At 43.9% G+C, this 17,992-nt stretch overlaps 1 protein-coding gene across 3 annotated transcripts in view; it reads right to left on the reverse strand.

Moving 5' to 3' along the window:
- Window positions 1-10,529: 10,529 nt before the first annotated feature.
- cilp2 (cartilage intermediate layer protein 2) overlaps window positions 10,530-17,992 on the reverse strand; it is a 38,915-nt gene continuing 31,452 nt past the window's right edge. For all 3 annotated transcript variants that reach the window (XM_043721474.2, XM_043721473.2, XM_043721472.2), the window contains one exon: window positions 10,530-13,571. In XM_043721474.2, the coding sequence (XP_043577409.2) occupies window positions 11,191-13,571 (2,381 nt within the window). In that variant the 3' untranslated portion in view covers window positions 10,530-11,190. The remainder of the gene's footprint in view (window positions 13,572-17,992) is intronic.

The raw sequence follows: 17,992 nt of genomic DNA on the forward strand, positions 1-17,992 counted from the left end.
GTCCACTACACCTCCAATTTTGGTGTCATCTGCAAACTTACTAACTATACCTCTTATGCTCACCTCCAAATCATTTATATAAATGATCAGATTAGATTTGATGAAAAGTAGTGGACCCAGCACCGATCCTTGTGGCACTCCACTGGTCACAGGCCTCCAATCTGAAAAGCAACTCTCTGCCACCACCCTCTGTCTTCTACCTTTGAGCCAGTTCTGTATCCAAATGGCTAGTTCTCCCTGCATTCTATGAGATCTAAGCTTGCTAACCAGTCTCCCAAGGGAAACCTTGTTGAATGCCTTACTGAAGTCCACATAGATCACATCTACCACTCTGTCCTCATCAATCCTCTTTGTTGCTTCTTCAAAAAAACTCAATCAAGTTTGTGAGACATGATTTCCCACGCACAAAGCCATGTTGACTATCCCTAATCAAGCCTTGCCTTTCCAAATACATGTACATCCTGTCCCTCAGGATTCCCTCCAACAACTTGCCCACCACCGAAGTCAGGCTCACTGGTCTATAGTTCCCTGGCTTGTCCTTACCACGTTCCTTAAATAGTGGCACCAAGGTAGCCAACGTCCAGTCTTTCGGCACCTCACCTCAATGATACAAATATCTTAGCAAGAGGCCCAGCAATCACTTCCCTAGCTTCCCACAGAGTTCTAGGGCACACATGATCAGGTCCTGGGGATTTATCCACATTTATGCATTTCAAGACATCCAGCACTTCCTCCTATGTAATATGGACATTTTTCAAAATGTCATCATCTATTTCCCCAGATTCAATATCTTCCAGGTCCTTTTCCACAGTAAACACTGATGCAAAATACTCATTTAATATTTCTCCAATTTCCTGCGGCTCCACACAAAGGCTGCCTTGCTGATTTTTGAGGAGCCCTATTCTCTCCCTAGTTACCGTTTGTCCTTAATATATTTGTATTCTTTGGATTCTCCTTAATTTTATTTGCCAAAGCTATCTCATGTCCCCTTTTTGCCCTCCTGATTTCCCTCTTAAGTATATTCCTACTGCCTTTATACTCTTCTCAGGATTCACTCGATCTATCCTGTCTATACCTGATAAATGCTTCCTTCCTTTTCTTAACCAAACCCTCAATTTCTTTAGTAATCTCGCATTCGCTACACCTACCAGCCTTCCCTTTCAGGAATATACTGTCTCTGGGCTCTCGTTATTTCATTTCTGAAGGCTTCCCATTTTCCAGCCATCCCTTTACCTGCGAACATCTGCTCCCAATCAGCTTTTGAAAGTTCTTTCCCCTGCAATCTCTAGAACAACGACCAGTTGTTGACCTCCGCGATCAGTATTGTGGACAGAAAGTTCCGGATTTCCATTGTCCTCTGTGTGAAGGACATGAAGCTTGTCGGATCAGCCATGATCCTATTGAATGGTGGAGCAGGCTGAGGGGCTGAATGGCCTATTCTGGTTCCTTTTCTCAGGAGTGCTTTCTGTTTGGGCTAAGATAAAAAAAAGTTTACAATGTCCAGATGATCTGTTGTGTATTGGTTAAGGGATAAACATCGCCTACTTCTCCCCTCCATTTCTTCAATGTTTTGCATTGGGATCCTTTACCTGAGAGGACCTGGATTTAATATGTCAGTTGAAAGGCAGTATCTGATTGTCAGAAGTGGCATCAGTCTGAATCTTTTCCAAGTGATTAGGTTTTAGAATGATCTGATGGGCTTGTGGACACAGATTCAATTGTAGTCCTCCAAAAGGCATTGAGTAAGTGCTTGAAATAAAAAAATTGTGTGGAAATGGGGAAAGATCAGGGAATTGGGAATAACTGGACTGCAGATTGAAAGAGATGGTAAAATCCTGTGCTGTATTCTCTCATTTTACTGCTCTAGCATAGAACTTGCATGTACGATATTCTCTCTCAGGTGAGAGTGTAATCTGTGGATGGGAGTGTTCTGATTATTGCTTCGAATGAACTGAAGTCAAATGGGGAATGAGATGCAACCTTATGTTCTCTCATGTTCGTCCTCATTCACTGAAGGATCAACGGCAGATATATTATAAGGTGTTTCCCTCTTCTCTTTATTGAACATTTTTCAAAATTACCACGGTTCAGTAAATAACATGAGATTGAGCAACTGGCTGAGTATTACAATACAATGGTGATAGGTGCATCAGGAAACAGAGCAAGTCACAAGCAAACCACCAAGTGAACACAATGGGTCCAGGGAAACAGTACCGTGACAATGGGGGAGAAATCCCCTTCACGCAAAGTTAACTGGCCTAAAAGGAGCCAATCTCAATCTTGAAGGGACTGGAGAGGTGAATAGCAAAAGAATGAGAGGGAAGGGTGAGAGAAGCTTTTACACACTGATCTGGAGTGTGCTGCCTAAAAGGTGGAAGTCAATTCAGTCATATCTTTCAAAAGGCAACTGGATTATCACTTGAAAAGGAGAACTTTGCAGGGCTGTGGGGAAGGAGCTGTTGAATTGGGCTGCTGTTAAACAGCAACTGTCATCAGACTCTAGATATTTTTGGTTCAACTGTAAGGGAAAGCACATGGTGGTTGGAAAAAACATGCAAAATAGGATTGGAGCCGACCATCTGGTCCCTGGACCATTGACTGTGATCTGATGTCTGATCTACCTCTGCTGTCATAATGCTTGGGAGATATGGACGCCTCAAGTTTAGCTCCCAACATGTGCTAATCTGTGTTCCTTGCATATTGTCTGCAAGGGGAGTCATACAACACGGGAACAGACCCTTCGGTCCATCTTGTCCGTGCCGACCAGAAATCCCAATCTGATCTAGTCCCTTTGCCAGCGCTTGGCCCATATCCGATTAAACCCTTCCTATTTATATACCCATCCATATGTCTTTTAAATGTTGTAATTGTACCAGCCTCCACTACCTTCTCTGGCAACTGGTTCCATACATGCGCCACCCTCTGCATGTGGGAAGGATCTAGTGTTCTCCAAGGCCAGATCAGGGGTTCAGCCCCTTTTGTCCCAGTAAACCCATAGTATCTTGATTAGCATGAGTGTGCAAATACTAACAGGTATAATATGTGCGTACGGTTGTGGGTGAGTCTCTGTGGCTGAATAAGTTAATAAGGGTGAAAGATTAGAGCAGAATTGTAAATTGTTTCTACAGGAGTAAAGACAGGACAATGGTATTACTTACTCGTACATTACAATACAGAGTTCAGTACATTTCTCATAAAAATGACAAAATAAGCTGAAGGAATAGCTAAAGAACATAAACATGCAGTAAATAAATTATACAATAATTTACATGAAATGCTGGTTTAAGTTCCAAGTCCAGTTGAATGAGATGATCATATTGGGATTACCTCAAAGACTGCCAAGAGAAATGAAATAAACAGTGTTTCCAGCTGGACAATTTCTTTTTTTTTTGCTGAACAGATTGTGTTTGTATTTTTTTGTTCTGGCACCGTACTGTTCCTTCATCTCTGAGACATGGATCAGATCCAGTCTCTTTCTGGTGGTAACGTCTTGCTGTATCCTAATTGAATTTAATCCAAACAGATCAATGATCCCCATCATCCCTGTCTCTGTAATCTCCCCCTACCCTGCAGTTCTCCAAAATCTCTGCATTCCTCTGATTCAGTGATTCTTACACAACCCAGACTATTGTTCACCTGATCATTGATGGTTCTACCTTCACTGAAGTCTGGAATTTCCTCCCTACCTCTCAGCTGTTTAAGATTCTGATAATATGTCCTAATATCTCCTGTGTCTCAATTTTTGACAATAATTTGAGAAGTGCCTTGGGATATTTTGCTGTGTTAAAGGTGCAATATAAATGCAGGTTGCTTTTGTTGAATTGCCATCTTTTTGCCAGTCGGGCCCGGATGGTGTAGTCATATTGTATACTTAATATATGTGCGAAGCTAAAGTTGCTTCTTACTGATGTAAAACTTTTCAAGCTTTGTGAAGAGCCAAACCTGTTTATAAAATTGGCTTCTATATCTACAGATGAATGATTAGATCTTCCAGTGCGATTTTACATTGGCAATAGCTATTAGAGCAAATGTGGTAATGAAACATTTAACATTAGTGAGTTTTGAGAAGATTTGTAGTTTAGGTTGAGGTTCTGGATGTAGGTTTGCTTGCTGAGCCGGAAGGTTTAGAAACCTAAACACACAGATAAAAAGCGGGCCACACCACCAGTGCTTCATGCTGAGGCTCACTGATGATGTTACCTAGTATGGTGATGAAACATTTGAAACCAATTCTTCCAGCTCAGCGAGCAAACCTACATCCAGAACATTTAAACTTCTTGGAAGTATTACCAATGCAGAGGCTAGTTTTTGGTTTATCATGTTAATACTTTTGAAAGATATTGAAATATACATTTAAGCCCTCCATGTTGTCAGGTTACACAGGCTCAGAATCAGCCCATGTAGGTGTTTGTGCTGCACTCAAGCCTTCTGCCATCTTTCTGCTTCTAAATCTAAATCTTAATTCTCTATTCTCTTCTCTTTCATATGTCTGCCTCGCTTCTCTGTAAATGGTCTATAATATTTTAAACCATAAGAAATAGCAGCCCCTTGGGCTTGCTCCACCATTCAACAGGATCATGGCTGATCCAACATCCCTCACATCCACTTTCCTGTCCATTCCCCATAACCCTTGATTCCCCGACTGATCAAAAATCTACCTCTCTCAGCCTTAAATCTACACAAGGACTCTGCCCCCACAGCTCTCTGTGGCAAGGAGTTTCAAAGACTCTCAACCCTCAGAGAGAAGAAATTCCTCCTCATCTCAGTCTGAAATTGGCATCACTTTTATTGAGATGGTGCCGTCTGGTTCTAGACTCTCTCATGAGAGGAAACATCCTCTGAGCATTTACCCAGTCAAGCCCCTTAAGAATCCGATGTATTTTAATGAGATCACCTCTCCGGCTTCTAAACTCCAGTGAGTCGCATCCCAATCTATTTAACCTTTGCTCATATGACAATCCCTCTACCAGGGATCATCCCAGTGAATCTTCTCTGAACTGCCTGCAATGAAATGCTGCCTTTCCATAAATAATGGGACCAAAACTGCTCACTGTACTCCAAATGTGGTCTCACAGCACCATGTACAGTTGTGGTACAGTTGGGGAGGTGATGCCCTAGTGGTATTATTGCTGGACTGTCAACTCAGAGACACAGGTAATGTCTGGGGACCCAGGTTCGAATCCTGTCACGGCTACTGGTGGAATTTAAATTCAATAACAATATCTGGAATTAGGAGTCTAATGATGACCATAACTCCACTGTTGATTGTTAAAAAGCCATCTGGTTCGCTAATATCCTTTAGAGAAGGAAACTACCATCCTTACCTGGTCTGCCTGAGATGTGACTTCAGACCCACAGCAATGTGGTTGACTCTTAACTGCCCTCTGGGCAATTAGGAATAGGCAATAAATACTGCCTGGTCACCATTGCCCTCAGCCCTTGAATGAATAAAGGAAAAAACAGACTTCCCCACCCTTACAGTCCAATCCTCTTCAACTACTCCCCTGGGGTTGAACCTTCCACATTCTTAAGACTGCTCGTGTAAAGAGAATGTATTCCACGTTTCATATTGTATGGATAGCCTCTGATTATGCTCTTATACAATTGCTTCATGTTGAGGATGACTAAACGTCTGGGTTGATAAATACTGGAGTGGAGTGAGGGAGTGAAACACTTTAAGAACAATACACACCAGGACAAAGTCGCAAGTGTGGTGCTGGAAAAGAACAGCAGGTCAGGCAGCTGGAGAATCAATCTTTCAGGCATAAATCCTTCCAGGAGCTGGAGAATCAATCTTTCAGGCATAAATCCTTCATCAGGATGAAAGGCTTATGCCCAAAACGTCAATTCTCCTGCTCCTCGTATGCTGCCTGACCGGCTGTGCTTTTCCAGCGCCATACTTTTGACTCTGATCTCCAGCATCTGCAGTCCTCACTTTCTTCTCTCCAGAATAAATGCTGACCTAGTTACAATGTGATATTAATCGCATTGTTCTACCTTTCATGTTGCTGCAACAGCCATTAAAACTCAGCCAGCACATTTCACAATCTCACACCATTCCTAAGCTTTTCAAGACTGAGAGACCGTTGCTGCAGCATAGTCACTGTTGTAGTACACAGGAAGCACCCACAAACAACAATGCAGTGATGACCAGATAATTTATTTTAGGTGTTGATTGAGGGATAAATATTGGCCAGGGGAATTCCAGAGAAATGACAGCCTTCAGATCTCCTTTGATTGATGGCACCCCTGACTGTGCTGCACTGTTCTCACTGCACTGGTATCTCCGTCTGGATTATGTGCTCAAGGCTCTGGAGTGACTCAAATGTGGGAGTGAAGTAGTTATTGAGAAAGGGGCTCAATAAAAGAGAATGGCCCAAAGCACTTGATGCACAAAAATTGAGAAAAAATGGGAGTAAGGTAGTTAAAATAGCTAGATCCAGTCAAAGACTTAACTGAATTACATTTAAAAGGCATCTTGATAGTACATGAACAGGAAGGGTTTATAGGGATATATGTGAAATGCTGGCAAATGGGACTAGATAAGTTCAGGATATCTAGTAGGCATGGACGAGATGGACTGAAGGATCTGTTTCTGTAACTATGAATCGATAAAAGAGAGGAAAGAAATGTCTATAAGATCCGTAAGTACTTTACAGCAAGTGAAGTGACTTGTGTAATATGAAAAATATTAAATACTGTAATAACATACCAATCTCCATTGTAGAACCCCTTGAGAAAATTAAACAAAAGCCATGTTAAAATTTCAGTTATTAATAGCTTTCGCCTCAGAGGTTAGATTTCAGTTGTTTTTTGGCAGCAATGACAACCCTGGAATAAAACATGAGCTTCCTTTCCTAAGATCTTCCAATGTTGTTGGCCCAACTTACTGCAATTATCTGGTTGTAGCGCAGTTTATGATGCAGTGTGGTTTCTCATTCATATTTATATCAGAAAACCCAGGGAAAAAGGCTGAAAAGACTACACAAGAATTGGCCCAGTGATTGATAGTGATGGCTGTCAATAGTTTGATTGAGTGGGCAGAAAGTAGCAAATGGAATTCAGTCAGGAGAAATTAGGCATTTGGAGAGACTGAATAAAGCAAAGGAATACACAGTAAACAGGAGGGATTGACAAGGGTAGAGCAAATGAGAGATCTTGGAGTGCACAGGTTCTGGAAAGTGGTAACGAAGGGTTTATGGGATGCTTTCCTTCACCCAGCGAGAGATTGCGATATCAGGGATGTAATGCTAGAACTACATAAGACATTGGGTGGCCCACAGCTGGGTTTTTGTGCACAGTTCTGGTCATCACATTGTAGGAAAAATATATTTGCTCTAGAGAAAGAACAGAGGAGATTTACAAGAATGGAGTCTGTTGTGGCTGTCACAAGGTCAGCCAGGTGAACCTCCATAATAGGAGCTTCCTGATTGGGGCTGTTAATCTGGACCAGTCAGGGAGCCCTGGCTGACAGATATAAAACAGGAGTGTCAGGATTCTCTTGCGGCAAAGTGGTAGTGTCCAAACCCTTGGACTGAGAGAGTTGGGTTCGAGTCCCACCTGCTCCAGTGATGTGTTAGAATATCTCTGAATATGTTGTTTAGAGAAATCGGTTACATTTTTAAAAAAGTGATATGATGCCAGAGTTATTTCAGTGTCAGAGTACTGAAAACTGTGGCTTTCAGGAAAGGTTGGGTAAGATCAGAGGAGGTTTTGGGTGTTCTTAAATGAGGTGTTAAAAATATTGAGGGGTTGGGAGAGAATCTCCTAGTGGAGAGGTTTATTACCAGGGAGCTCGTACTTACAATATTCATATAGGAGCAGGAGTAGGCCATTCAGTCCCTCAGGCCTGCCCCATCGTTCAATGAGGCCTGATCCATCCTAAGCCTCAAGCCTTAGGATTTGGGAGGTGGGGGGTGAGGGGAGTCAGGAGAGTGGTGGGTGTCTGCAATTCGCTGCCTAGTTTGGTGGTTGAAACAGAAACTCTTAGTTAAATGTGGAATCAGGGTGCGTAGCTAATTCATTCAGCTGCCACTAACATGATGGAGTGAATGGCCTCTTCCTGTGCTGTAACTTTTCTCTGGTTCTCATTGGAAAGCAGGTTTATATAGGAAAGTATATATAGCCAGTGTAGACACTGTGGGCTGAATGGCCTCCTTTTGCTCCATAACAATTATGCGATGAATCAAAGATTAAACAATGAAACATGAATTTGTAGCATACCTTTCACATTCTCAGGTTCAAAGCATTTTACACCCACTGCTATAAGGTGGCAGGTGATAGAAAGATAAGATTTTGACTCCTGCAGAATGTAAACTGAAAGGAAAGGTTCCATATATTTGAGAGAAAAGATTGATGACAGGTTTGTGTTATGGTTTGTAAGAACAAATTGCAATCCTGACTCGATTAGCCCTTTCAAGACTGAGCATTCATTATAGATTTTCTAATTTTGTTTTTATTTGTTTTTGGGTGGCACGGTGGCTCAGTGGTTAGCACTGCTGCCTCACAGCGCCAGGGACCTGGGTTCAATCCCTGCCTCAGGTAACTGTCTGTGTGGAGTTTGCACATTCTCCCCGTGTCTGTGTGGGTTTCCTCCGGGTGCTCCAGTTTCCTCCCACAGTCCAAAGGTGTGCAGGTCAGGTGAATTGGCCATGCTAAATTGCCCGTAGTGTTAGGTGCATTAGTCAGGGGGGGTAATAGAAGATAGGGTAATGGGTGTGGGTAGGTTACTCTTCGGAGGGTTCGGTATGAATGTGTTGGGTTGAAGGGTCTGTTTCCATTCTGTAGGGATTTTAATCTAATCTAATCATATGAGCATCACTGTGTGATTTGCCCAACCTCAAGACCCCAATTAAAATTATCCCTCCCTCTCCAGCCTGACAATTCTACCAGATCTCGTATTTCTCTCGCATCCAGCCCTCCCTCATTGGCAGCCAGACATTCTGCTTTGAGGGCCCTAAGTTCTGGAATTCCTTTCCTAAATTATTCCAAACCTCTGTCTGCTCCTTTAAGACATTCCTTAAGGCACGCTTCTTTGAGCCAGCTTTTGGTCATTTGCCCTGAAATGTCTGAAAGTGCCATGCTATCAAATTTTGTTTTCTAAATCTCTTGTGACGTGCCCAGGGACGTTGTACAGCATTAAAAGGTGCTATATAAATGTAAGTTTTTGATGTGATTTGATACAAATCTAGCTGGACTACTTGAGAAAGCAGTTGTGAGTTAATCATGTTAGTGTGGTGTTAGAGGTCAGACAGCTATGGATGTCACCTTTCATTCCCTAAAAGGGAGGCTGGGGAACAACAATTTAACCACTTCATGGTCACTGCATTTTTTACCAGCTTTTGAATCCTGGAATTTCACTGGTAGAAGGTGGACTGGAATGAAGGAATTGCTTGGCAATAAAAGAGCAAACTCTATCTGGTTCACCTTCTATCATCCTGATAGCTGCGTGATACAATGAGATTAGAGTTATTGATCAATCTCCATCAGAGAGTTCCAATCTCTCATTTCCACATTAGGAAACATCCTCTCTGATTAACTGACTGAGTTTCACTTGTGTTACTGTCCTGCAATTAGATTTGCGATTACGCTTAATGGGTAGTCAACTTTCTGGGTAGAAAGTAGGAGTTTCCAATATAAAGGAGCTGTCATGTGCACATTTCTGTTTTATACTGGTCTCTCTGCTCCCATAAAAACATGTTAAACTAAATTGGATTATTTCCTAAACAGAATGCTGAACAGTTTTACCATTGCACCTTGTAAAATTCAAAAAGGCTACTTCCTCATGTGTCCAAAATTGATTGCTTCTCTCCTCTTCCTCACCTCCAGCCACTCGCCTAATGCTGTGAGATTAAAATCAAACAAACCCAGAGCAGGTAAAGATGGCTACCTCATTCTTATAAATCCATTGGTGATCAAGTTGAGTTTTAAGAAGTTTTTCATAGATTGATGATCAGATTTTTCTTACCACACTAAAAAATAAAACTGAGTTCAAGACCTCGAATTTCCATAGTGGGGATTTGAACTCTTGCCAGGCGAATTACTCGTTTAATGAAACAGCCACTGCACTAGACTACCATTTACTAAGGCATCCTTTACTTTATCCAACCTGCTTCCATTTAGCGTGACATTGCAGACTAGAATATCCTGGTCTTTGTCACTTTCATAACATCAAAGTAAACGGAAGCCAGTTTAAACACGATGCTACTCTAGAAAGCAGGAACATTCAATGTTAAAAGTTGTTCATAAATCCAAAACAAAAAGGGTTGGCCAAGCCCAAAAAAAAGTGTTTTTATAAAACAGAACAACATTCCAATGACTATTAGCTTGAGTTTTGAGATGAGAATCTGTGTCTGGTCTGAAGTGGGTTCTGAGCTTGGAGCTTTGGGAGAGAGAAAGAAAATTGCTTCTAAATTGTTGACAGAGGTTCCTAAGGGTATGGCGATGGAGAAAAAAGCAAACAAAGCATTGCTGAAATGAGGCCAGAAAAATAATGGAACTCATACAATAGCAAAGGAAGACAAATGGAGTTCTCCAGTCATGTTCTCTATGTAGGCAGCTTATTAACACAGGAAGCATAAATACACAAACAGCAAGAGATCACCCCATGAACGAAACAGCAAGACAACATCGAAGACTTGTTTCAGCTGAGTTTCTACAACAAGTGCATCCACTGTTGCGATGATCGGATGCTTTGAACAGCATGGTCAGCAGAGCCCCATGATGACCACTCTGGTCACGATGTGTTGTTTGAACAATAGCATCAGACGACCTGCACCCCTCCCTGACACCTTCTGGAACTCCGAGAGTCAGTGTCAGTGTGGGCCAAATCCTGGAGAATTTGGCGCTCCAAGCCCAACTCTGCCAGGGACTGCCTGGGAGTACCCTATGCCCACCTTCTTCAGTTGATCTGTGAGCAATATGGAGCAGGAACCTCCATCCATCAGTTTGATGTGAATTCCGTTCTGAATCCCAGAGGTGAAAGTCCAATACATTAAAGTGCCTCAAACAGAATGTGCAATAAACATAGCTGAGCCTGACCTTGAAGGATTATATTTGGTGCTGAAGAATTCCTCACATGTTGACCAAAAAAGATTTCCCTTAGTAAACAAGAATATGACTGTTGAGTTCCCTATATACAGATTTTAATATATACCTCTCACTTCAGGATCAGGAAGAGTCCATTCCAATCTACTGTCTGGGCAGTTCACTCCTTCTCATGTTCCGGCTGGGAACCCGGGCCCTGCGACTCCTTTGACCTGAGGGATAGGCTACAATCCGGGACTGAGCGGGTCGCATTAGCGTCTGCCTCCTCATTTCCGCCCCAATCTCCGTCAGGGTCTCAGCCGGAGAGCTCTGCAGCCGCTGGAAGAGGCTCTGGTGAGTCACCAGCTTCTCCTGGCAGCTGAAGGTCAAGGCGTTTCCCACGTCCACCTTCATTTCTCGGGAGAAGCCATCTGAGGTACCGTCAAAGCAGCGGCCAATGGCAATCTCCTTGGCCAGCCTGGGGTTCTGATCGGTGACCGTGTAGATGCCATAGTTGTGGCCCAGCGGGTCCACAGGGGCGAGCATGCTGAAAGCTGACGTTTCGTTGTTGACGGCCGAGGGGGGGTGTCGCCGAAGGTACTCCTGCAGCAGGGTATTGATCCCCGTCCGCCGGCAGCTGCCCTGGGGGATCACGGTCACCAGAGTGCGGTCAACTGAGCTTTGGTCAAACAGCATGCCCCCGCATTTGAACTCCAGGCACGCAGCTGACACGTTGTGGTTGGTCATATCGCGGACACTGCGGGCATCCCGGATACCATACAGCTGACCCGCCGTCTCAGAGTGAGTACCCCCAGCATTGCGTGACCTCACCATGACCTCCAGCGGCCCGTTGATTTTCACTTTGATGTAGCAAGCCCTGAACTCCTGAGGATTGGGCCACCAGGAGAGGTAGTTCCCCGTCCAACTGGTCAAGTCATTCTCCTCAAAAGGAACCACATTGTACTCGTATTTGTCCTTCTCCACTTTGTAGAACCTGAAATGATTGGCCGAGATCGGGGCTTCTTCGCACTCCCTTACATCTTGGTAGGCATATATCGGCCCATTGGTCTCATCGATGTTGTTCGCGTTGGGCTTTGCAAGATTAATTTTGAAAGCAGTTTTCTTCAGCTGCTCATCCTCATGGTCCGTCCTCCTGTAGTCCAGCTTCCCCAGGAAGGGCTGAGACACCCCAATGATGTTGGGGTTCATTTTTGGGCTCGAGGCAGCGGCTTCTAGCTCCTCTGCTCCTAAGGTGGCTGTGACATAGGCCGTGTAAGCGTCCGGCCTGACCGCATCACAGAAAGCGGGCAGGCAGGCCCCGTTAGGCCCTGTTATCACACTATCAAAGCGGCCCCATGCCCGTGGATTGGCCGTGTAGCCCGGTAAAGGCTCCAGATTGATCAGAGTTACCACCACTCCCTCCAGCTGCTCACTGGGCAAAAACTTCTCACTCATGTAGGCCCTAACTTTTACATAGCAGCGCCTGCCTTCCGGGACATCCAGGTTGAAAAGCCGGCGTTCCCGGATCTCCATGTTACCGATCAGGAATGTCCTCTCCTCGCGTTTGTTGCGCTTTCTCTTCTCGACGTGGAAAAGACTCTCTTCCTCCCAGAAGCCGGTGTCCGGGTTCAAGGACCACAGCTTCATCTTCTCCACGTGCTCTGGCATCTTGACACTGTTGGTGTCGAGGTAGACCTTGACGCTGGACGCTTCGAGGGCCTCGTTCGATAACTCCTCCCGGAAATCTGCCGAGAACATGCCGTAGGTCCTCAGAGGCAGGATGTCTCCCTCTTCATCAACAAAGCTCAGGTCGCTCGATGCAGTCATGGCGAGAGTGATGTTCCTCGGGTCCAAAAACGTCACACTGGCTTTGACCTTCCCTTGGTAACTTTCCCCATTGCTTCTGCGAAAGGAATTGGGTGCAATTTCCAGCTTTCCAATCGTGTCTTCACCTTCCATTTCTCCCAATGGAATGGTGATACCTTTGGTGGAGTCAATCTCAATTGGCTTGGATTTCCTCAATAACTTAACTTCAAAGTACACAGCCCCGCTCTTTCGGTCAAAGGGAAAGACTTTAACAGTGTCAACAAATTTGTTTGACTTGTCGATAAACTGGACAACAAGCCTTTCTGTTTCTTGAGGGACCTGTATAGTGAAGGTCCCCTTGTAGCCTGTTAGGCCAACTCTCTCATTACCCACAAAGATCTGTCCAAAACGCAGTGGCTCACCGTTATCTGCTGCCACTGCCCTCCCTCTGATCAATACCTTGGGCTCCAGGCACTTCTTGCAGCTGCAGCTTGCTACCACCTTGACAGGAAGGGTGTATCCCTCACACGCAATCTCCACATCTTTCATACGCTTCACTCCACAGCAATACCTTGTGCTGTCCTTGCAACGCAGATCAAAGTTCAGGTTGCCTGCACACCCACTGTTCGGGCACTTCCCGACGTTGTAGTAAAAGGATTTGGTTGCTTTCTGGAAGCAGTTTTCCGGCAGTTTGACGAAATGCTGCAGTGGTTGTGACTTGCAATTTGGCCGCCCTTTGGCTGAGGAGAAAGGTGAAGAAGAAAGTTGACAAGATTAGACAAAGTTCATCTCAAGCCCGTGCTGATGTTTATTCTTCAAACTTGTTGCAGCTCCTGTTCACCTCAGCCCTATCCTGAAAACAACAAACTCTGGAGATCCCAGCAGGTCAGACAGCATCCATGGAGAGAGAGCCAGCTAACATTGAGTCTAGATGACTCTTCATCAGAGCTCAGCTCATCCAGACTCAAAATGTTGGTTTGCTCTCTCTCCTTGGGTGCTGTCTAACCCGCTGTGATCTCCAGAGTTTGTTGTTTTCGGCACAGATTCCAGCACCTGCTCCTCTCCCTATCCTTCTATTCATCTGTCCCTCATGGGTCTATCCAGTTTCCCCTTCAACATCGCAATAGTAACCCCTTCCTGTGGGAGTAAGTTCCAAGTTCTCCTAACTCCCTGGATGAAGAAGTTTTTCCTAAATTCCCCGTTAGAAGCTTGAATTCTTTGTGCTGTTGCCTCAATAAAGGATCTTCTGGAAGAACATCAGTCAGGTTCACAGCAGCTTTCTTTCTGAAAAGTTCAAAATCAATTGTGAGCATTCCACACCATTAATTCCAAAGGCGTTTATTCTTAATGAATACTTCAAATGTTTTTTTGTATATATCAGGTTGGTTACCCAGCGGTATTCCATTTACAGCTCCACCTGCACTCCAAGTTTTCTGAGGACTTCTTAATTTTTTAGGCTGTTCTGCTACAAGGGACATTTTGTTCAGTTTTGGCAGGATGCTATATATCTGTCAACACCTTGAAAACAGTTGCCTTTTTCTCTCTTTTTTAATGATGTTCTGCATGTATAAAACTTGCTGGTGGTTTTGCAGGGAAACTTTATGCAGACGCTAATGTGAAAGACTCTGAAGCAGCCTTTGAAACCTTTCCATCTTAAACTGAAGTCGAGAGACATAACTACACAATCTTTGGCCCTCTAACAAGATGAGCCAGGGCACAGTAATGGGGCTAATTCTAGTTGAACCACTTCCAAGAGTCAACAGTCAGATGAAAACAACATTGTTTGTGGTGTTTATTAGCCCAGGAGTTAAATCATTTCCAAAAGTAAAATACTGCAAGTGCTAGAAAATAGAAATAAAAAGAGAAAATGCAGCATCAATCTGATCTCCCTGCCACAGGAAGGATGTTGTGAAACTTGAAAGGGTTGAGAAAAGATTTACAAGGATGTTGCCAGGGTTGGAGGGTTTGAGCTATAGGGAGAGGCTGAATAGGCTGGGGCTGTTATCCCAGAGCTTCAGAGGCTGAGGAGTGACCTTATAGAGGCTTACAAAATTATGAGGGACATGGATAGGATAAATAGACAAGGCCTTTTCTCCGGTGGAGCGGTGGGGGGGGGGGAGGGGTCCAAAACTGGAGGGCATAGGTTTAGGGTGAGAGGGGAAAGATATAAAAGAGACCTAAGGGGCAGCTTTTTCACACAGAGGGTGGTACGGGTATGGAACGAGCTGCCGGGGAAGTGGTGGAGGCTGGTCAATTGCAACATTTAAAAGGCATTTGGATAGGTACATGAATAGGAAGGGTTTAGAGGGTTATGGGCTGGGTGCTGGCAAATGGGACTAGATTAGGTTGGGATATCTGGTTGTGATGGATGCGTGGGACTGAAGGGTCTGTTCTGTGCTGTACAGCTCTATGATTGTAATTACTAAGTTAAAAATCACACAACACCAGGTTATAGTCCAACAGGTTTAATTGGAAGCACACTAGCTTTCGGAGCGACGCTCCTTCATCAGGTGATAGTGGAGGGCTCAATCCTAACACAGAATTTATAGCAAAAATTTACAGTGTGATGTAAGTGAAATTATACATTGAAAAATTGATTGTCTGTTAAGCCTTTCATCTGTTAGAATACAGTGATAGTTTCACTTCTTTCATGTGTAAATCACAAAACTTTTTTTAAAAAGTTGCATTCTCGGGTTAGCTGTTAACAATGGTGATAGCTAGACAATATGTTGAAGGTGTTGGCCCCCTGTGTTCTCTGTCTATGACCTGCTGTTTAGATTGATTCTAATCTAAAAAGTGAGATAACGGAGTTCTACATGAATGTATGCAGTTTTTGAGCAAAGTACAATGTAACCCTGCAAGTACAAATTCACCCGACAAAATATATGTGTGCATGTGGGTCTTTGTCTGTGTGTGTGCGTCTGTCTGGGTTGGGGGTTGTGAGTGCGACAAAGTGTATGTGTGTGTGTAGTGAGTGCAGAGTGTCTTAAGTCTGTGAGGGGGTGCATGTGTGAGTGTGGGAGTATGTATGTCTGTAAGGATGTGTGTGGGTGTCTGTGTGTGCGTCTGTGTGTATATGTGTCCGTGTGTATAGAAATGCCTGTGTGGGTGTATAGTGCAATGGTGGTCACCTGTAATGTGACATGAACCCAAGGTCCTGGTTGATTGGGTTCATGTCACATTACAGGTGACCACCATTGCACTATACACACACACACATACTCCTACATACACACACACTCTCACACACACACAGGCACTCCTATACACACAGACAGAAATACACACAGACGCGCACACAGACACCCACACACTCCCTTACAGAGACACACTCCTACACGCACCGCCTCACAGACACTCTGCACTCACTACACACACACAATCACACACACTTTCTCACATTCACAACCCCCAACCCGGACAGACGCACACACACAGACAAAGACCCATATTTTGTGGGGTGAATTTGTACTTGCAGGATTACATTGTACTTTGCTCAAAAACTGCATGAATTTATGTAAAACTCCGTTATCTCACTTTTTAAGATTAGAATCAATCTAAACATCAGGTCATAGACAGAGAACACAGAGGGCCAACACCTTCAACATATTGTCCAGCTATCACCATTGTTAACAGCTAACCCGAGAATGCAACTTTTTTTAAAAAAAAGGTTTTGTGATTTACACATGAAAGAAGTGAAACTATCACTGTATTCTAACAGATGAAAGGCTTAACAGACAATCAATTTTTCAATGTATAATTTCACTTACATCACACTGTAAATTTTTGCTATAAATTCTGTGTTAGGATTGAGCCCTCCACAATCACCTGATGAAGGAGCGTCGCTCCGAAAGCTAGTGTGCTTCCAATTAAACCTGTTGGACTATAACCTGGTGTTGTGTGATTTTACACCCCAGTCCAACACCGGCATCTCCAAATCATTGTAATTACTGTCTTTCCTGCAGTGTAGCTGGAGCTTACTTCTAAAAAAAACAATTTATTCGTGTGACTGTTGCTGGCTGGGCATCTCTAATTGCCCAGGGGACAGTTAAGAGCCAACTATGTTACTATAGACCTGGATCACATGTAGGACAGACCAGGTTAGGATGGCAGATTTCCTTCCCTAAAGGACAGTCATGAACCAGGCGGGGGGTTTTACTGACAATTGACAGGGGCTACTATTAAACTATCATTTTAACTGAACTCAAAGGTTACCACTGCCTTGGTGGCATTCAGACCCATGTCCCCACACTCTCTGGTTTCTAAATCTAGTGGCACTACAATCACACCATTGTCCTCAGTGAGGACAGGTTTGCCCATTGTTACACAGCAACTTCTCAGCAGCATTGTCAGAATGACCCAGTCCATCCACGTCAGCTGTAGGGGGAGCAGGAGCAAACTGTACCCCCATGGGAGGCAGGAGGTGAGGGGTGGGGGTTGGGACACACAACAAAATGCCGAAACATGGAAATTCCGAACGGCTTCAAGCGCCTGGCACAAGACAATTAAAGAAAATGAGGCAAAGATTCCACATGTGCAAGTTCCATAAGTCCAGGAATGTTTTTCCCTGTGCCAAAGCATTCCTGATAAATCACTGGAATATATCTTAATTGGTCCATCATGGGACCACATTTCAGCTACGACTGGTCGGTAATTGTTCAGAGTTCTCCACTTCATTAATATCTCACACCTGCTGCCTCTGCCAGTTACAAGCAGCCTACATGTGAAATACTTCAGTCGCGGTTCCCCATGGTTAAAGTGCAATTGCAACTGAATATAACAACAGCAAGGGTTAGGGTCTTGTAAATTTGTTCTGGGTAGTGTTGGAAAATTCCTCAGATTTATACCATGCCACTAGTGAATTGTTTTTTCAGTGGGTCAGCTATCATGCTCGCTCTTTCCTTGAGCTTTCCAACTTTCCTTTTCCTCTAATGTGAGGAATAGCCACTTGGGAAGGGGATGATTTGCAAAAAAAAGAAAAGGAGTCCAAAAGACCATAAGATATAGAAGCAAGTGTAGGCTGTTCGGCCAGTAAGCCTGCTCTACCATTCAACAGAATCATGGCTGATCAGCGTCCTTTCCTTCAGCTGAGATGTGAGAATCCTACCGGAGGAATGTTGGGAAACTTGAAAGGGTTCAGAAATGATTTACAAGGATGTTG

This window comes from Chiloscyllium plagiosum, unplaced genomic scaffold (assembly GCF_037043375.1).
Source record: "Chiloscyllium plagiosum isolate Xiang-an unplaced genomic scaffold, Cpla_swu_hap1 HiC_scaffold_28, whole genome shotgun sequence".
NCBI lineage: Eukaryota > Metazoa > Chordata > Chondrichthyes > Orectolobiformes > Hemiscylliidae > Chiloscyllium > Chiloscyllium plagiosum.